The sequence below is a fragment of the Pararge aegeria genome (genome assembly GCF_905163445.1).
Source record: "Pararge aegeria chromosome 1 unlocalized genomic scaffold, ilParAegt1.1 SUPER_1_unloc_1, whole genome shotgun sequence".
NCBI lineage: Eukaryota > Metazoa > Arthropoda > Insecta > Lepidoptera > Nymphalidae > Pararge > Pararge aegeria.
In genome coordinates, this window is record NW_024396975.1 from 20,001 (window position 1) to 41,474 (window position 21,474).

The 21,474-nt window shown below is 48.8% G+C and overlaps 1 protein-coding gene across 1 annotated transcript; it reads right to left on the reverse strand.

Moving 5' to 3' along the window:
* Positions 1–2,428: 2,428 nt before the first annotated feature.
* LOC120636734 lies at positions 2,429–4,333 on the reverse strand. The gene has a single exon (XM_039908292.1). The coding sequence runs from the start codon at positions 4,331–4,333 to the stop codon at positions 2,429–2,431; it is 1,905 nt and encodes a 634-aa protein (XP_039764226.1).
* Positions 4,334–21,474: the final 17,141 nt, after the last annotated feature.

Genomic DNA, 21,474 nt, shown 5'->3' on the forward strand with positions numbered 1-21,474 from the left:
AGTCTTTTGTTTTGCGGCGAAAGTGCGTGAATCCAGATAGGAGCTCCGTACAGTGCCATACTCCGTACAATACCCGCATAGAGGCGTCTACAAGCCGAGGCCGGCCCCCTGATATTGGGTAATAATCTACCAAGAGCAGAAGCAGCCTTGATCAGTCTGCCGCCAAACTGCTCGAAATGCTCATTGAAGTTCCAACGTCCATCCAGCACAAGACCTAGGTACTTCATGTGCCGTCTGACCTCAACCGCTACGCCATGGATGGAGATATGAGCACCTCGAGGTGGACCTTTTCGTGGACCGTGAAAGAGGATAGCCTCAGTCTTCGACGCTGATATTTGTAGGCCCAATGCCCGTATTCGGTTGGCTACCAACTCAGAACCAACACTCGCCAAACGCGCTGCGTCCTCATAAGTATCCCCACTGGCTGTGATGAGGGTGTCATCCGCATAGCAAATGACCCTCATCCCTGGAAGCAGCGGGCCACGCAGAAGCCAGTCAAACCCAATGTTCCACAAGACTGGGCCCAGCACTGAGCCCTGTGGAACACCACTATGAACACCATGCCGGGTTATTCGACCATTGTTTCCCTCCCACGCAACTACTCTGTCCTGGAGGTACGCCTCTAACAGCCTTCTGAGATAGAGGGGCACCCGATGGTATTTAAGAGCTTCCAACAAAGTCTCGAAGGGAAGACTGTTAAAAGCGTTGCGCACGTCGAGCGAAACGGCAAGAACTACCCTTCCTCTCTCTATTTCCTCCGTGGACAGATGTTTTAGAGCCTCTAAGGCATCCAGTGTCGATCGACCTTCCCTAAACCCAAACTGTGCGTCTGAGAGCCCGGGACCCACTGAGTCGATATGCTCATTGAGACGGTTGACAATAATCTTTTCCAGGAGTTTCCCCGTCTCGCTGAGTAAGACTATTGGCCTATACGCCGGAGCAGAGTCCAACGGTCGTCCCTCCTTTCTAATAAGGCACAATTTCCCTTCCTTCCACAGCTTTGGGAACCTTCCGGTGTGTAAGCATTTGTCGAACAATTTCCGCATTCGCTCACCTAGACTTTCGAGAGCTATAAAAACCACCCTTCCCGGAACGCCATCTGGGCCTGGCGCCGTCTTTCTCCTTCGAAGGCGGTTAAGGGCTATGTCCCATTCCTCCTCTGTGATTGGAGGGACGCCCTCTTCGACCACATCATCCCGGTGTGCGGACATTATTGGTGGTGCAAAGCCCCGCGTATCAGGGAACAGCTCTCCCACTAGCCGTATTAACAAGTTTGGCTGCAGGGTTTCTGTGACAGCCGCCCCTTGGGTTCGCAGCTTATTCCGCGCAACTCGATAAGGGCGTCCCCAGGGGTCCTTGTTTAGTCTCTCTAACATCTCTTTGTGTGCAAGCTCTTTCGCCTGGCTAATAGCGACCCGCAGATTATTTTTAGCAACGCGGTACCCCTCATGCAGCATGGCTTCCAGTGCCGGGTTCAAGCCATTTCTTCTGCGACTGCGGACAAAGGCTCTCCGGGCCCGATTGCATGCAATGCGAAGGTCAGCGATTTCGGTAGTCCACCAGTAAACGTGACGCCGCCGCCACCGTCCGCGGGCTCTTGGCATAGATGCTTCACAAACCACAGTTAGGGCATTATGCATGGAGTCTGCAAGCTCGTCCACACTTGTATCGCCGGCAAACCCAGCCGTTGTCCACCGACGCAGAATGGCAGCTTCTTTAGCCAGATCGCGATCAAGGCGGGTTATGCACCAGCGAGGGAATCGACTAGCGATCCGGGGGGCCATTGCCATAGCTGAAGAAGTGGAGACCTCAAAACGGATATAATTATGATCGGCGAGAGTCTCCACTTGCTCCACTCTCCAATTAACTACCCTGTCAGCGACCGAGGCAGTGGCAAACGATAAGTCTACAATCGACCCCCCTTGTTGCCGCACGCAGGTGCTGGCAGTCCCTCGATTCAGGAGAGATAAGTCTTGAGTAAGAGCCCACTCCTGCACAGCTCTGCCCCGTTCGTCTGTTCTAGGACTCCCCCATGCTTGGGACTTCGCGTTAAAATCGCCAAGTACGACTATATTTCCTGCCCGTCGGAAAATAGCCGCTCTGACAGAGTCCAGGTAAATCTCGAACTCTGCCAAACTGCGGTTGGGCGAAAAATATATTCCGACGACAACATAATCCCGCCATTTTGCTACCGCGTATCCAGGCCCTCTCTCTATAGACTCGAGAGGAGGACCAGCGCTATCCCCCAATACAATCGCCACCAGACCTTCCGTGTCCCCAACCCAATGAGGCCGTGAGGGGACGAAATACGGTTCACACACTACCGCTATATCTACCTCCCACTCCGCTATGGACTGCATAAGAAGATCTTGAGCACCCGCGGAGTGGTTAATATTCGTCTGGAGGAAGTTAAAATGCCGTCCCTGGTTCATGACGACATGTTAGCTTCCCCTTCATCCTGATGTAGCCCTTCGCTGGACCGAGCCGATGTGTCCAATGTACCCCTCGTTGGGGGGGGATTGCAGTCCCTTCCCCCCATTATGTGCCCCGACGGAAGGCCTGCGTCCACACACACCGCACAGCGCATAGGGCTCGAGCACTTTGAGGACTTGTGCCCGATGCCGCCACATTGAAAGCACAAGTTGCTACGGTCGACTAGTGAAGGACACAGCGGCCTTGTGTGCCCGATACAGAGACACTTATAACAGCGTAATGGGCGCTGATCGAGAACCTGGACTCTAGCGGAACTCCAACCTACCAAAAGCTTCCCCGCATCGGACATCACTTTTACAACCTCGACAGGACAGTGCACTGTAGTCGCGCCCATTCCTCTGGGGCCAGACTGTATTTCTCCTACCTTAATGCAGCTAACAGGGCAATTTCCAACTCTGGCGATAGCGGCAATGACTTTTTCCCCTGTCACAGTATCATCAAGGTCCATAAGCCTGACGGATGCAGTCTTGGTGGGTCGAACGACAGTGGCCATGCCAGTTAGGGCCGCCCGCAGTCTATTCACTAGCAGCTCCACCTGCTCCGGAGTCTGTTCCTTAGGAAGCTCAAGAAGCCTTGCTCCAGTGGCCGCCCTACGAATTTTTATGCCTTCCCCAATACCAAGCTCCTGTAGGTTTATACTTTGTTCGGCCCGCTCTAGCACCTCAGCGTATGAGATTCCCTTTTTTACGGCATCCGGCTCGAGATTAATAATAATCGCGGCAGTCTTGGGAAGGGTAAACGTCGGAGGGCCCGTAGGTCTGTTAGTGTGGGCAGAAGTAGCCTCAGGGGAAGCATTATTTGAGGAAGAGGAGGCCTTCTTTCCCTTCTTTCCTCTTCTAACAACTGTAGACCAACCCGCTACCTCGTTCACAGCAGGGCGACTTGAACCCGTGGCTGCCTCGGAGTTCTCGGGAGAAGCCGATCGTGCATCGCCATTTCGGTTTTCTGGCACCTTTTTAGACTTCGGAGGAGCTGCTGCCGATCGTGGCGGCGGGGCTTCCGGCCTTCTATTATCCGATGCTAACGGCGGGCGAATCACTCTTTCGGGCAGCAGTCTCTCTTCAATACCAGCGAATCTAGCGTCAAGCATGACACCCACCGATGCAACAATTGAGGCCTTCATCTCCTCAATTATGTCTACATTTAAAGTTGGTGTCGTTGTACGATTAGCCGCCGCCATGCTAGTTTTCATTTCTACAAATTCCCGCCGATGGGCTTTCAGCTCCGCTTTAAGACTATCCACTTCATTGCGGAGGCGAGTATTGTCAAGCCTCAACCGACGGGATTCCTCTGACTCTGTTCTGTTAACAAGCGTATCGACAAAATTTTGCAGCGCCGAAGCCGACTCTTTGAGGCATTTAACGAAGGTGCCTTTCAAATGACCAGATTTAGTAGCAACATGAATAATCGCCGCCGCTCTGCGTCCCGCAGCAGCTCTCAACTCCTCTGAATTAAGATTGCCTGGATCCTCATTATTGGAAGTTTCAGTCTCGAACCATTCCTCAGGGTCCAGCACGGTTACAACTGCCTCTTTTCTATAGACTCTATCCCTAAGTCGTTGATCAAACGCCTGCTCAATGGCCTCTTCCTTAGCATTTCTGAGGTCAGCTCTGGCCTGAGCTATCCCTGTGCCACGCCTAACAGGGGTAGGGTCTCTCGAAACTGACGACGCTCTTGAAGTTGAAACCTCCCTAGAACTCAAGGCGGACGAATCCAACCCGTCCCTGCGGGCGGTCCGTCGGATTGGGCTTCTATTCCTTAAGCTCACCCTCGAAGCAGTTTGGCGAACCATTTTGCGTACAGACGAAGCTCCTTTTTCGGACGATAACTCGTCACTCATCTCTAAGAGCTGACCTGCCGGGGAAACCTGGCAGGTCAACTCTCAGAGGACAACAACAAACAAACAAAACAACCAAACTATATATAGAAAACAACAAAGAACCAACAAACGAACCAAAACCAAGCAAAAGAAACATGAAATTCAAAAATTCAACCTTATTAATATTCGCCCCTCCTTTGAGGATGATTTGAAGGATGATTGTAATTCTCATTTGATTCTGCTTGGAAGCTGCCTTGTCTTTAAGAAATTAAACAATCTCAACCTAACCTAACCTAACCTAACCTAACCTAACCTAACCTAACCTAACCTAACCTAACCTAACCTAACCTAACCTAACCTAACCTAACCTAACCTAACCTAACCTAACCTAACCTAACCTAACCTAACCTAACCTAACCTAACCTAACCATCGGTATTTCACTCATAAACATAGGTTTCGTCAATTTGCTCAATTCAAAAATTCAGATTCCACCGCGTCTCTCTGCCGCCTATTTTTACGCGCCACCCCGGTACTCGCCGCACGTTTGACGCGCGTTTTTTCGGCGTTTTACAGCATTTTTGCACCGAAAACACACGAAAAATTCAGATTTTTCACGATTTTTTCTCGGAGAAAAGTCTGAATTTTCCCATTCAGGTTGGGATCGGTGCAGCTCGCTGAGACGCGTCTAACGCGCCGTCGCGCGTCCGGGTCGGACGAACGCTCGCTGAGAAAAACGCGAAAAACCGAATTTTCAGGCCCGCCCACCCGCCCTTTATTCATATATATAAGAGTCAGGGTACTTTTTTGGGTAAAAATTTTTTTTATATTTTTTATTAATTCAGCTTTCCTCCTTAATTCTACTTTTAAATACTCCGTGACTGTATTCTAACCCTAAAAAATTTAATTAAATATCTGGATACTCTTCGCACTTCTGTTGTTTAAATAACAAAGACCATGTTTGGTTGTGGACACAGAACGCCTCCTCGAGCGACGCATGATATGGAGGAAGAGGATGAAAGGGCGATGCCACCTGTACCACAAAGTATTGGTGAGGCCAGCTCAGTACAGGTACAAGAAGCAACAACACCTGCTTCAGACCTCAACTCTCAGCGTTCGCCGTCAAAAGACCCACAGGCTGGCCCCTCTAAACATAGTTCCAAGGCAGTTTTGTCACAGGGTGAGATTGCTGTTGCTCGCAAAGAGAAGGTACAGTCTGAGGCGGCAATAGTGACACCAGAACTAAAAAACTCAAAACTTAGCGAAAGGGTGGCTGAAGCGAAATCATGTCTCATTAGCGCAAAACTGCAAATGAACAACTCCCGCAACACAAAAACCGAAATAAAGAATTCGGTGATTCAGTCCTTAGAGAGGCTATACCAGCTAGTAAAAGACTCAGAGGCGGCAAAATCTCCAAATCCTCCAACAAAACCCACACGGCAGGAAGCTAAAGATAAACATTATACGACAAAAGGTAAAGAAGAGGTCGATTTACTCAAAAAGATAGAAGAACATGGCCTAATGATTAAACAGAACAACGAAGCGATGGAAAGGTTGAAAGAAGCTTTGGAAAAACAGAAAGACATTATTGAGAAAACCACATACGCGAATGTGGTTGCAAATAACACCAGGAAAAGAACTCAGGAACGCGCCGCATTACACTCAGTAGTAATCTCATCCAAAGACGAAACCGAGACCGGAGAACAGGTTTTAGCCCAGATACGCGAAGCTGTAAATGCAAGAGAAGGCTGGGTTAAAGTAGACCGGGTGAGAAAGGCAAAAGACAGAAGAGTAATTGTGGGATGCAGTTCGGTGGAGGAAAGGGACAAAGTAAAAGAGCGACTTAAAAAGGCGGACCAATTAAAAGTTGAGGACATTCAGAACAAGGACCCCCTCCTGGTCCTCAAAGACGTTCTCGCTTATAACAGCGACGATGACCTTAAAAGCGCCTTGAAAAACCAAAATCGGGGTATTTTCGAGGGAATCGGAAAAGTAGAGGACCGAATTGAGATCAGATTTAGAAGGAAAACAAGAAACCCCCACGTCAATCATGTCGTGATAAGGGTGTCCCCTAAGCTGTGGACGCGAATGGTAGAGGCGGAAACCGTGCACGTGGACTTGCAGAGGGTGAGAGGCACGTGGACTTGCAGAGGGTGAGAGTTGCGGACTACTCACCGCTAGTGCAGTGTTCCATCTGTCTAGGATACGGGCACGGCAGACGTTTCTGTACGGAAACAGTCCCGAAGTGTTGCCACTGTGGAGGGTCCCATATGAAGGCAGAGTGCGCTGACTGGCATGCCAATGTGGCTCCATCGTGTTGTAACTGCGTGCGTGCCAAACTGGAGCAAACTGAGCACAATGCATTCAGTCAAGAATGCCCAGTAAGACGCAAATGGGATGCAATAGCACGGGAGAGCATAGCGTACTGCTAAGGGCACCACAGGGAACACTAACCGTACACAATTATACACGATAGCTCAAGGGAACCTCCAAAGAAAACAACTCGCGACCGACGAACTCATGTTGGACGCGAACCGTACGAAAGTCGCCATTGCATTGCTCCAGGAACCCTACGTGGGTGGGACAAGGTCTATGAAGAGTTACGGTAGTGCAAGGATCTTCCAGAACTCACATAACGGAGATGGGACGATAAAAGCAGCCATAGCCGTCTTCGACCAAAATATAGATGCCATATTGTGCCCTAAACTCACCACTAACAATATTGTGGTGGTGAAGACCCGAACGAGTGCCTGGGAGATCACCTTAGTCTCTTTCTACTTTGAGCCGGATCAGAACATAGGGCCACACCTGGATCACTTACGCAAGGTTATAAAAGAACTGGGGCATAGAGCAATCATCGTTGGTGGCGACACAAACGCAAAAAGCACGTGGTGGGGCAACAGAAAAAATGACAATAGGGGTCAAGAAATGGTGAATGCCCTGGACGAAATGGGCTTGCAGGTACTCAATGAGGGGGAGATCCCAACATTTGACACAATTAGGGGGAATAAGCGCTACACCAGCTATGTTGACGTGACGGCGTGCTCTGAAGACCTTCTAAACAGGGTTGAAGAATGGAAAGTAGACGAAGGTGTAACCAGTTCTGACCACAATACCATTAAATTCAAAATAAGATCTGAAAAAGCAAAAGCTATCACAATAAATAGAACAACCAGGATTTTTAACACTAAAAAAGCAAAATGGAGTGAGTTTAGTGAAAAACTCGTTAACTTAATGCAGCAAAACAATATAAATAAAAAAGAAATAGAATTAATTCACAATAAAACAGAATTAGACAAAATTACAGAGAAGTACACGAACACAATAGTGAAAGTATGCTACGAAACTATACCTACCAAGAAAGTAATAGAAAAATATAACTTACCATGGTGGAATGAAGAGCTTGCCACGTTAAAACAGGAGGTGGTCACCAAGAAACGCCGGATCCGATGCGCTGCGCCAATCAGAAGAGGAAAAGTCATCGAAGAGTACCTGCAATCAAAAGAAACATATGAGAACAGTGCAAAAAAGGCCCAGATTGAGAGTTGGAAGAGCTTTTGTGAGAAGCAAGACAGGGAGGGCCTATGGGAAGGTATTTACAGAGTTATAGGGAGAACAAAAAGGAGACAAGAGGACCTACCCTTAGTAAAAGATGGGAAAGCATACGATCCAAAGGAGTCGGCAGCTATGTTAGCGGAGATATTTTACCCAGAAGATCGGGAGGATGAAGACAACTTAGAACACAGAAGAACAAGGGATCTAGCTAAACAAGTAAATGTCTTTTCTCAAAATGAACCTTTGGATCCACCGTTTACCTCTGTCGAAGTCAAAAGTGTAATTGATAGTTTCAATCCTAAAAAGGCACCGGGATCGGATGGGCTCACGGCTGATATTTGTAAATATGCGATAACATGGAGCCTTGAAATGTACCTAACACTAGCTAACAAATGCCTTGAAATCAGCCACTTCCCGACCATTTGGAAAGAAGCCACGGTTGTAGTGCTACAAAAACAGGGTCGGGAAGACTATACAAACCCGAAATCTTACCGGCCTATCGGACTGTTGCCGGTACTGGGTAAGATCCTGGAGAAGCTGATCGTGAACAGAGTGAAATGGCACATACTTCCTGGTCTCAGTACTCGCCAATATGGTTTTATGCCACAAAAAAGCACTGAAGATTCTCTCTATGACCTAATGCAACAAATATACGATAAATTGAAACACAAAAAGCTTATAACAATGATATCACTAGACATAGAGGGAGCCTTTGATAGTGCATGGTGGCCTGCCATCAGACTAAGGTTGGCTGAGAAAAACTGCCCAGTTAATATAAGAAGAGTCATCGACAGTTATCTCCAGGACAGGAAGGTCCGGGTGAGATATGCAGGCACAGAACACGAAAAAGCTACCTCAAAAGGCTGCGTTCAGGGATCGATAGGGGGGCCTATTCTTTGGAATTTGCTTCTTGACCCCTTATTGAAAGGGCTCGAAGAACGTGGCGACTATTGTCAAGCTTTTGCAGACGATATCGTCCTCGTATTTAATGGTGATACCGGAATGGAGGTCCAAAGACAGGCAAATGCCGCTCTCGCCTATGTCCAGGAGTGGGGAGTCAGTAACAAGCTGAAGTTTGCACCTCAAAAAACCAAAGCTATGATTATAACTAACAAAATGAAATATGACTCCCCTCTCCTGCACATGGGGGGAATTAACATTCAATTGTCACGTGAAATCAAAATACTAGGGCTCACAATTGACGATAAATTGACCTTTAATGCACATGTTACAAACACGTGCATTAAAGTGCAAAATATCTACAAACAACTATCAAGAGCCGCCAAAGTAAGTTGGGGTCTCCACCCTCAGGTAATTCAGACTATCTATACTGCAGTGGTGGAACCTATAGTTTTATATGCAGCTGGTGCCTGGGCACCTGCCGCTAAAAAGCTCGGAGTGAGAAAGCGCTTAAGTGCAATTCAAAGAAGCTTCGCCCAGAAAATGACAAAAGCATATCGAACTGTTTCCCTGAATTCAGCATTAATCCTGGCTGGAATGCTCCCTCTGGACCTCAGAATCCAGGAGGCAGCCACCCTGTTTGAAGCGAAGAGAGGAATATTCCAGCCAGTGCTGGGAGACAGGGAGATAGAAGTTAAAGCACTGTACACCACAAAACCCCATCCGGCAGAGCAAATGGACTTGAAGTTCACAAACTTGGTCGATCGAATAGAGGTGGAGACACACAATAAACAAGCAGTGCGAATCTTTACTGATGGTAGTAAAATTGAGGGCAAGGTAGGGGCTGCGTTATCCATATGGAATTACGAGACCGAAACCAAAACCCTCAAACTAAAGTTAGATTCGCACTGCTCGGTCTACCAGGCGGAATTGGTGGCTCTAAGTAGGGCTGCTTCTATCGCAGTGCAAACCAAAGAAAAGACCATCGGCATTTACTCTGATTCAAGGTCCTCCCTTGAGTCGGTAGTCGGTAAAAATTCCCTCCACCCACTGGTTGCAAATATCAGAGATAAGCTGAGGGTATGTCGCAACCAGAGTAAAGAAGTTCTCCTCTTCTGGGTAAAAGCGCACGCTGGACTGGAGGGAAATGAGAGAGCCGACGTGCTCGCGAAAGAAGCAGCTCTAACACTGAAGAAAAGGCCGGACTATGACCAGTGCCCGGTTTCATTCGTCAAACGACAACTCCGTGACAGGTCGATTGAGGAATGGAATCGAAGGTACAAGTCGGATGAAACAGCGGCCGTTACAAAGCTTTTCTTTCCAGACGCCACAAGTGGCTATAAAATTGTTAAAAAGATTGAACTAACGATGGTAATGACGCAGGTGTTAACGGGTCACGGTGGGTTCTCAGAATATTTAAACCGGTTCAAGTGTAAGGAGGACCCATCATGTCTGTGCGAACCGGGAGTGAACGAATCCGTGACACACATCATCCTCGACTGCCCTATGTATGGAAAAGAAAGATTCGAGATAGAGATGGAAATAAATAAAAAAGTAAGCAGTAGTAATTTAAGTTTAATAATGTTAGAGGAATCATCCAGAAACTTGTTTTTAGAATATTGTATAAAAATAGCTGAAAAAGTAATAAAAAGAAACAAATAGAAATAAAAGTTAACCTTAAAATTAGGGAACCTTAAAATAGTATAAAAGAATATAAAAAACATCAATGCTCTCATTTGAATTTAACGACGCAAAGTCTCTGACCACCACGTCAGAGGAAACAAATGGAAAAAAAAAAAAAAAAAAAAAAAAAAAAAAAAAAAAAACCTAACCTAACCTAACCTAACCTAACCTAACCTAACCTAACCTAACCTAACCTAACCTAACCTAACCTAACCTAACCTAACCTAACCTAACCTAACCTAACCTAACCTAACCTAACCTAACCTAACCTAACCTAACCTAACCTAACCTAACCTAACCTAACCTAACCTAACCTAACCTAACCTAACCTAACCTAACCTAACCTAACCTAACCTAACCTAACCTAACCTAACCTAACCTAACCTAACCTAACCTAACCTAACCTAACCTAACCTAACCTAACCTAACCTAACCTAACCTAACCTAACCTAACCTAACCTAACCTAACCTAACCTAACCTAACCTAACCTAACCTAACCTAACCTAACCTAACCTAACCTAACCTAACCTAACCTAACCTAACCTAACCTAACCTAACCTAACCTAACCTAACCTAACCTAACCTAACCTAACCTAACCTAACCTAACCTAACCTAACCTAACCTAACCTAACCTAACCTAACCTAACCTAACCTAACCTAACCTAACCTAACCTAACCTAACCTAACCTAACCTAACCTAACCTAACCTAACCTAACCTAACCTAACCTAACCTAACCTAACCTAACCTAACCTAACCTAACCTAACCTAACCTAACCTAACCTAACCTAACCTAACCTAACCTAACCTAACCTAACCTAACCTAACCTAACCTAACCTAACCTAACCTAACCTAACCTAACCTAACCTTTTTTTTTTTTTTTTTTTTTGTCGCTGGGAAATGCGTTTAGGCATCCCTCCTGGAAGCTGCGCAGCCAAAACTGTGCAGCCTCCAGCAGGGTATGTGGGACTCGCTGGCCGATGATGTATCAGCCAGAATACCCACTAAAACCCAGCGGAGCCGCCCGCGCCCAAATTGGGGCGTCAAAGGATCGCGGTCGCATGCAACTTTGACGCCCCGGCGCACTCGTCGGAGGCACGCAATGGTGTCTACGGAGGTGGCATTAGGTGCGCATATCTGCGCCTCCTGCCACCTGTTCTCCTTCTTCGGAGGGGAAGAGCATCAGCCGCCTGCTCTCTCTCCCTCTCCGAGGCCTCCTTCAAGCCCATTACGGCTTCGCAGAAGGAGGCGACAGTAGACCATCCCACCTCGCTGCCGAGCATCAGATTGATAACACTCGGCAGCGAGAGGTCACCGTCCAGGAGTGACACCATTGCGTGTCTTTGCGGGGCCCATGACGCGCATACTGCCAAGGTGTGGAGCGCCGTGTCTTCAGGCGCGTCACACTCATGGCAGATCGGCGAGGCCTCCCTCCTCGCGATCCCGTGCAGGTATTTACCGAAGCAGCCGTGTCCGGTAAGCACCTGCACGAGGCGATACGTCAGCGCGCCATGGCGCCGCTTCAGCCACCGCTCTAGGTGGGGCCGGATGCCCTCCACCGTCCAGATGCCCGCCACCGGGGACTCGAGGTCTTCTCTCCATCTCTGGACCAGGACCTCCCTTCCGAGGGTACGGAGTCTCCCAATCTCCTCGGGTCCTGGTCTCTCCCCTCGAGTCCTCACACTTGACCGGTAGCGGTGCACCTGTGCAAGCACCTCAGCCTGCAGGTCCCACGGCGGGTCGCCAGCAAGGAGTGTGGATGCCGTCCAAGACACCGTACGGTAGCCCCGGATCGCACGCACCGCGATTACGCGTTGCGGTCTCCGCAGGAGTGTTATATTCTGCGGAGACAATGCGTGCACCCATATTGGAGCCCCGTACAGCGCCATACTCCTGACGATACCCGCATACAGGCGCCTGCAGGCTGAGTCCGGCCCCCCGATGTTGGGCAAAAGCCTCCCCAGAGCGGCTGCCGCTCCAACGAGTCTGGGCGCAAGCAGCTCGAAGTGTCCTTTAAAACTCCACCGTCCGTCCAGGGTGAGGCCCAGGTACTTCATCTGGGCCTTAATTTCCACCTGAACACCCTGGACGGTGATTTGGGCACCTCGTGGTGGACCTCTGCGAGGGCCATGGAAGAGGAGGGCCTCGGTCTTAGGGACCGAAACCCTCAGACCCAAGGCCTGGACCCTCCTTGCCACTAGGGACACGCTGACCGTGGCCAGGCGGGACGCCTCCGCAAAGGTGCTCCCGCGTGCCGTGACTAGGGTGTCATCCGCATAGCATAACACCCTTGTCCCCGGCAGCATGGGGGCCCGCAGGAGCCAATCGAAGCCGATGTTCCACAACACCGGCCCGAGAACCGATCCCTGCGGGACCCCATTGAGCACCTTCCGCCGCTCTCGTTGCCCGCCACTCCCCGTCCAGGATATCCACCTATCCTGGAGGTATGACTCCAACAGCCTCCTGAGATACGGAGGCACTTCATGGTACCGAAGTGCCTCTAGAAGAGTCTCAAAGGGGAGGCTGTTGAAGGCATTCGTGACGTCCAAGGAGACGGCGAGAATGACGTCCCCCCCGGCAACTGCCTCATCCGTCAGGGCCTTCAACGACTCTAGGGCGTCAATGGTCGAGCGACCCGCCCTAAAGCCGTACTGCTCCGCCGATAGCCCTGGACCGACAGTTTCCAGATGCCCAACTAGTCGGTCTGCAAGGATCTTCTCAAAGACCTTCCCGACCTCGTTGAGCAAGACTATCGGTCTGTACGCCGACGGAGCGTCCAACGGTCGCCCTGCTTTGCGGATGAGGCACAGCAGTCCCTCCTTCCAAGACTTGGGGAACTGTCCAGCCAGTATACACTGGTTGAACAGCTCCCGGAGTCTTGCCTCGAGGAACTCCCGGGTCATGTATATGACCCGACCCGGGATGCCGTCCGGTCCAGGTGCCGTCTTCTTGGACCGGAGGCGGCCAAGGGCTACGTCCATCTCCTCCCCGGTGATCAGCGGAACAGAACCGCTATCATCCAGGGGGGTGGAGCCCCTTCCGGCCTGGGGTACCATCGTTGGAGGGACATGTCCCTGTGAGTCCGGGAAGAGTCCCTCGACGACGCTCCGCAAGAGCTCCGGCTGGAGGGTCTGGGTTACTGGGGGTCCCTGGTTACGGAGCTTCCTTCTCGCCACGCGATAAGGGCGTCCCCAGGGGTCCCTACTCAGGCCCTCCAGCAGTTCCTCCCGGGCACGCTCCTTGGCGCAGCTTATGGCCAGCTGAAGGGCCCTCTTGGCCTGGCCGTAAACCTCCCGCAGTTGCTCCTCCAGAACTACGTCCAGTCCGTTCCGCCTACGGCACCGGACATAGTCCCTGCGGGCTCGGTGACTGGCGATACGTAGGACCGCGATCTCGTCCGACCACCAGTACACCCGTTTACGGCGGCGCCATCCACGCGCCCTCGGCATTGCAGAGTCGCATACCTCCGTAAGGTCCGCGCGCAGCTGCTCCGCCCGTTCTCCCACACTGGTGTCTCCCTCATCTCCGGAAGAGGCCCACCGTACAATAATGGAGGCCTCTTTGACCAACTCCCGGTCCATTTGGGTGAGACACCAACGTGGGAGGCGATTTGGACCCTGGGGAGGTGCCATCGCGGCCACCGGGGATGTGGAGACCTCAAATCGGACATAATTGTGGTCCGATAGGGTCTCCACCCCGTCCTCTACCCTCCAGTTGGCGACTCTGTCGGCAACCGAGGGGGAGGCAAACGACAGGTCCACGATGGAGCCACCCTGCGCGCGGACGCAGGTATGGGCTGTCCCCCTATTGAGTAGGGAGAGCCCGAGGTGCGCAGCCCACACCAGCACCGCCCTGCCTCTGCCGTCCGATGTGGGACTCCCCCACGCCTGGCTCTTGGCATTAAAGTCTCCAAGAACCAGGGTTCGCCCTCCATTGTGCCGGCGGACGGCTTCGCTGACAGAGTCGAGGAAGTCCTCGAATTCTGCCAGCGTGCGGTTAGGGGAAAAGTACAGGCCGACAATAATGTACTGTCCCCATCCCGCAACCACAAACCCGGGACCCCTTTCGAGAGGTGAGAGGGGAGGACTGGCGCCGTTCGCCGCGACTATGCCAACCGAGCCATACATGTCTCCAACCCAGCGTTCCTGAGCGGGGACATAATATGGCTCGCAAGCCACGACTATGTCGATAGACCACTCTGCGGCGGACTGTAGTAGGAGGTCCTGAGCCCCCGCAGAGTGGTTTAAGTTCGCCTGAAGTACACTGATATGCCGTCTATTCATTTGACGGCATATCAGTGTCTTCGGTCCGCGCTGGGCCACTTCGGTTGCTCTGCGAGGAGACAACTCGGGCCTTCCCTTGAGGGGGGTGGCAGCTCTTCCCCCCCATGATGTGCCCCGACGGCTGAGAGGCGTCCGCGCAGACGGCGCAGCGTATGGGCCTCTCACACCCTGAGTGCCTGTGTCCCTCTTCTCCGCACCGGTAGCACATCTTGCTCCGGTCGGTTTCAGAGGTACACAAGGCTACCGTGTGCCCCATCCCCAGGCACCTGTAGCAGCGAAGAGGGCGCTGCTCCAGGGCCTGGACTCTGACGGAGCTCCAGCCCACCAACAGACGCCCGGCCTCGCAGACCTTTTTGCCCGCATCCACCGGGCAGTAAACGGTGGACGACCCCATGCCCATGGGGCTCCTCTGCACCGGAGTCGCCCTGACCGCAACAATCGAGCAGCCTCCTGCGCGTGCTACAGCCGCCGCCACCTTAACCGCAGTTGCGGAGTCATCCAACCCGGTGACACGAAGGGTCGCCGTTTTTGTAGGGCGAACAACCTCCGCTACCCCCTCCAACGCTTTGCGAAGGTGACCTGCCAATGACTCCGCCTGGTCCTGGGTGTTCTCCTTCGGCAACTCCAAAAGCCTAGCCCCTGTCGCAGAGCGGCGAATCCGCATCCCCGCGCCTATGCCGATCTCTCCCAGGTTGACCCTTTGCTCAGCCTGCTCTAAGACCTGAGCGTAGGTCACACCTCTACTGGCCGCCTCGGGAGCCAGAGTTATGATGACGGCGGCCGTCTTAGGGGGAGCCAGGCTGGGCTTCCGCTTAGGGGCCGCTGCGGGCGGGGGCCTCGGCGTTGACGTCGCGGGATTGGCGCCTGGGGCATTTTTGCCCCTGGTCTTTCGACCCACCACTTCCGACCAAGCTTCAGCCTCGGGTGCTGTCCGGCTTGAGCCTGTAACCTAACCTAACCTAACCTAACCTAACCTAACCTAACCTAACCTAACCTAACCTAACCTAACCTAACCTAACCTAACCTAACCTAACCTAACCTAACCTAACCTAACCTAACCTATCCAAACCTTTTAAAACTAGTTTGGATTCCTTTAGACCTAAGCCCACCGGCAACTACGACTAACTAAACACTGATCTAGCTATCTGGCTTTCATCAGTGCATCAACAGCAGCATAACTAGTATTAAAATAGTAATGAGTTTTTATTAATGCATATATTCACATTAAATCTTGAATCTAAAGTCTAAAGGAATCAAAACTAGATTTAGGTTAGGTTAGGTTAGAACATGTATATGAGGGGCACTTGGGTTCAGTTCAGTCAAAAATTATATATTATTTTTTACTATTTGGGGGATTCTTATCTCGAAGGACCTAAATATGTTCAGTTTTACCAATAGTTACACAAATTCGGCAACAAGCAATAAAAAGAACTACTCACAGTTACTGGAACGTCCAGGTTACGCAGCAGTTTTCTTCCAGCTGATTGAGCACGGCACAACGCAAAACTAATGAAGAAAAGGACTTGAACTACGCCTAGAGCAATTCTTTTGTAATAGGTTTTGATTTTTGATGTCGTTACGAACGAACGTTGTTTCGAACAATAATGGCGATAGTCTATACGTTATCCGACCGCTAGGAGCGCTGGTGGTGCCTTGTGCCACCGGGCATTCGGCCAATCAGCGATCGCCGGAACGGAACCATAGTAAGCAGGAGTGAACTCAATACTACCAGTTGCAAAAATTGGATAACTATGGTTTAAAAACTGAACACACCCCCTACCGAAACCATATAATGGTTTCCTCCAAGCGGTGAAGGATAAGAGTAGAAAAATTAGAAAGAAGTATTTAAAATTATTGTTATTATATAAGCCTTACAAAATATACATAAGATAATAAGATACTAAGTTAAAGGATAATAAAAGATAATTTTCTTAATCAACATAAGGTAAAGGGCTTAATTTGTTCACAGGTCTTTGTAACCTGCTCTTTTGAGTGCGTAACGTAACGCAACGAACAATACCATCGGCGCCTGGGTGTAATACTTCTATTCTACCCAAGGGCCAATGACATGGCGGGGCATTATCCGTTTTAATAAGAACTAAATCGCCCACATTAAGGTTACCCTTAGATGTGAACCATTTTGCTCTTTGTTGCAAAGTGTTTAAGTATTCGCGACTCCAGCGTTTCCAGAATAATTGGGAACTTTTCTGAATATACTGCCAACGAGACAGTCTACTGACCGGAACTTCTTCCAGGTTATATTCCGGCACGGCCGTTAGACCTTTTCCAATAAGAAAATGTCCCGCAGTTAATACGTTAAATTCGTCCGGATTATCGCTAGCTGGTAATGGACACAATGGTCGAGAGTTTAAGATAGCTTCGACTTTGCAGAAAACCGTTGACAGCTCTTCGAATGTCAAAGACCTGTCTCCTACACAGCGTACTAAATGGTATTTAGCAGCTTTGATTCCCGCTTCCCAAAGACCTCCCATATGGGGTGCGCTAGGTACATTGAATTTCCACGAAATTTGCCGTTGAGCACAACCATCCAGAATAGCCTCGCTATCGCGTAGAAATCTCTGTACTTCTGTTAAATGCTTACTGGCTGCAATAAAATTAGTTCCCTGATCAGAGTACAGGGTCTGACATAGTCCTTTTCTAGATACCATCCTGTCAAGGCATCCTAGGAAACAATCGGCCGTCAACGAAGATAGGAGTTCTAAATGAACGGCTTTGGTAGAAAAGCAAATGAATAAGGCTAGGTAAGACTTGGAAACCCTTGCATTTCTGCGCAAGCCCTCTTTAACAAAAAATGGGCCGCCAAGGTCTACCCCTACATGCTCAAATACTTTATGAGGGAGCAGCCGAGTCGGTGGCAGTGGCGCCATCTCTGGTTGCAAAAGAGGCGGTTTATTTTTAAAACAAACCTTGCATTTAGATAAGACAGATCTAATAATGCTACGAGCGGATAATATCCAATATTGTTCTGATAATATACTTTGAAGCGTGCGCGGCCCTACATGTAAATATTTTTTATGATAATATTCAATTAATAATCTAGTAAACAAACTATCTTTCGGTAAAAGACGTGGATGTTTAGAATTGTAAGGCAATTCCGAATAGGTGATACGACCCCCTACCCTGAGAAAGCCCCCTGCATCAAGAAAAGGAGATAGTTTTTTAAGAGACGGAATAAAAGTAATATTTTTAGATAAACGATCTATTTCATCCGTAAAGTAAGACTCTTGTACCAAACGGATCAGTGCTTCTTGAGCTGCATTTAATTCCTCAGTGTTCAAGCATCGTGACTGAATAGGTGCGTGTATCCTATTGCGAAATCTAAGAATCCAAGCGATGGATCTCTGTAATTTCGTATATGATGAAAATCTATTTAACAAACGTTCACAAAATTCTGCTTTGGTCTCCGGTTGGTCAAGTATAACTTGTTTGGCAAATAAATTCTGTGACAGTTTTAATTCAGGGGGTTGCGATTCGTGGTCCTGAATAAAAACAGACACAGGCCATTCCGTGGGGGGCTGGTATAACCAATCAGGGCCCTGTAGCCACCGCGAGCTTTCAGCCACAAGCTGCGACGGTGAAACTCCACGTGAACAAACGTCCGCTAAATTATTCTCGCTGTTAACATGCCGCCACATATAAGAAGGTACGACCTCGGTAATTTGTGTAACACGGTTACAAACAAATGTTTTTAATTTATAGGCTTCTGTATGAAGCCACGACAATACGATTGTCGCGTCAGTTAACGCTGTGATTCGGGTAATTTTAACTCGTTTTATATTATCACAAATAAATCTTAATAATTTACTTAGTAAAACAGCTCCCATGAGCTCTAAGCGAGGAATCGTCAATGGTTTAACCGGGGCAACCTTCGATTTCGCCGCTACTAAGCAGACTTTAACGTTACCTAGTTCATTTCTAGAGATAACGTATAAGCAGGCTGCGTACCCGCGCGATGACGCATCGCAAAACCCGACTAACTCACATTCCGTCTGTCCGGGCAACAGCATGTGCCGCGCAATAGGTATCTCAGCTAAACGTGGTAACTCCGCAATATACGATGCCCAGCGATCACCGATTTCGCGTGGTAGTGGGTCGTCCCACCCGAGGCCTAGCTTCCATAGCTCCTGCATAATTGACTTTGCAATGAAAGTGCATGGAGCGATAAAACCGACCGGGTCATAAATTGATGCCAAGAGTTTCAAGACTGACCGTTTAGTTAATACAGGATCTGTTTTGGAAATAGAAAAAACAAAGTTATCAGACAGAGGTACCCAAGTCAAGCCTAGCACCTTAACAGTGCATTCGTTTCCATCTTTTATAAAGGTCACGGGGCATTCCCTGTGATCAGTGGGAACGCGCTCAAGTAATTCCACGTGGTTACTCGTCCACTTTTTTAATAAAAACTGTCCGCTTTCAAATATACCGATCAGTTGGTCCTGCATCGTGCAGGCCTCTACGTACGTATTACAAGAATATAGAATGTCATCCATGTAAACTCCTTCTCGAATTACCTGAGCTGCTAACGGGAAACGCTCCTCTTCATCTTGCGCTAATTGAATTAAGGTACGGATAGCTAAAAACGGTGAACAACTCAGTCCGTAGGTAACGGTTTTTAATTCGTATAATTTAATCGCTTCAGTGGGAGATGAACGATATAATATGTGCTGATAGCCACGATCGGATTCCTTTAGTCTTATCGCTCGGTACATTTTACATACATCGCACACAAGGCAGTAATTAAAAAGACGAAAATTTAAAATGATCGCCGAAATGTCGCGATACAGATTTGGCCCGGTCAACAATATGTCGTTGAGCGATATATTATTATCGGTGCTCCGACAGGACCCATCAAAAACTACTCTTAGAGGGGTCGAAGAAGAACCCGGTCTCAATATATTATGATGAGGGATTATATATTTACTAGGCGCCGCGCCTACATATAGCTCCATGTGGTCGAGCGCCTCGTATTCCCGCATGAACGCGGCGTACGCCTGCGACAGTGACGGTGTGCGCGCAAGCCTGCGCTCCGTGAGCAACAATCTCCGCTCAGCCGCGGTGCGCGAGTTACCGAGTGGCGGATGATTCGGCACGCGGGGAAGCGGCACTATGTAACGGCCGCTCGGTTCCCGCGAGTGCTCTTTAACAAAGATGTCTTCGGCTAACTGATCGAGGGGGTTTATCGAAGGTGTGCACGGAACTTCTTCGATAGACCAGAAGGCACGTAACGTTTTGTCCAGTGACTCATCCTCCGTAATTGATAAAAAATAATTTTGTGCCGCACCGTTAAGTTGATCTTTGGAATCTATAATAAGTTTACCGCTAATCACGGAACCAAATACAGTCTCGATTACACTAGGAATTTTATCATTAACAAATAAGGGCTGGCTTTTAATAATTTCCGAGACGACATCGTTACCTAACAAAATATCTACTCGAGCCCTTTTGTAAAATTTTGGATCCGCTAGGTTAAAGCGGGTATATTGTTTAATAACGTCACACGGGAAGTTGACGTTAGGCATTTCCGAAGCAACCTTAGCTACTACGACCATGTCCACTATTAAGGTTGGACGGTCCTGACGCCGCGGTTTTATGGTACAAGTTACCATGCCTTGATTTTTAATATATTCTCCGCCAAGGCCGGAAATAGAAAATGGACATTTCTTACGAGGTAGTCCCAAACGTTGGGCACATTCTGAGCTGATAAACGAAGTTTGTGCTCCGGAATCAATTACGGCTCTGAAGTCCTGATAATGTCCGCTAATATCGAGAATGTGAGTCCGCGTAGTCCCTAAAACTACCCCGTATTGGTTCTCCGCATTCGAACACAGTACATTCTGCGTCGCAGTCGAGTCACTCACGGAGCGAGCCGACACGAGCGCTTGCTGCGCTTGCGACGTGGTGGGTTGCGCGGGTGGTTTTATCGGTACGGCCGAAGTGTTGACCTGACTCGCGCGGCCCATATCTTTGTGTAAAAGAAAGTGATGAGGTGCTGCACAGACCCCACAGGTCCAAGTACTAGTGCAGACTGATTTATCATGGGACTTAAGACAGTTCCCGCAAAGTCTTAATGAATTGACACGGTCAATTCGATCGTCCACTGACAATTTTCTAAAAGGTTCGCACCTATAAATCATATGATTTTGATTGCAATGAGGGCATATTAATTTTAGTTTATTTTCGTCATTCGGCCTATTAACTCGCGAGGTAGCAAGAACCGATTTTGAATTTTGGCGCGAAGACAAATTTTGAGTACCTTTCAAATTAATATTATTGCTACCCTGTTTCGTTTTCGCTACATTTGAAGACGACTGGGGAAAAGTGTGGTCTAACACCTTAATTTGTTTATTAACAAAGTCCACTAACTCGCTAAACTTAGGAATGTCCTTCTGATCACGGCTTTCTTCAAATAGCTTCCTAGTATGCGTATCAAGGCCTCTCAAAGCGAGGTGGCAAATTAAATAGTCGTCTAGATTATCAATTTCAAGCGCTTGAATCGCTTTAAGTGAATGATCGAATGTTTCTATAAATAAAGTAAGGTTTGCGCTTGTGTCTTTATTTAACGGAGTAAAGTTTAACATTTTTTCAAAATATCGACCCGCTAGCGCACGATTATCCTGATATTTATCAACTAAGCTTTGCCACACTAGCGGATAATTAGCTGCAGTGATAGGTAACTTTTTAATAATATTAAGAGCATTGCCCTTGACACACGAAAGCAAA

What these genes read in the sequence shown, in the direction of transcription:
- LOC120636734 (XM_039908292.1), bottom strand. Translation starts at nt 4,333, where the DNA reads ATGAGTGACGAGTTATCGTCCGAAAAAGGAGCTTCGTCTGTACGCAAA.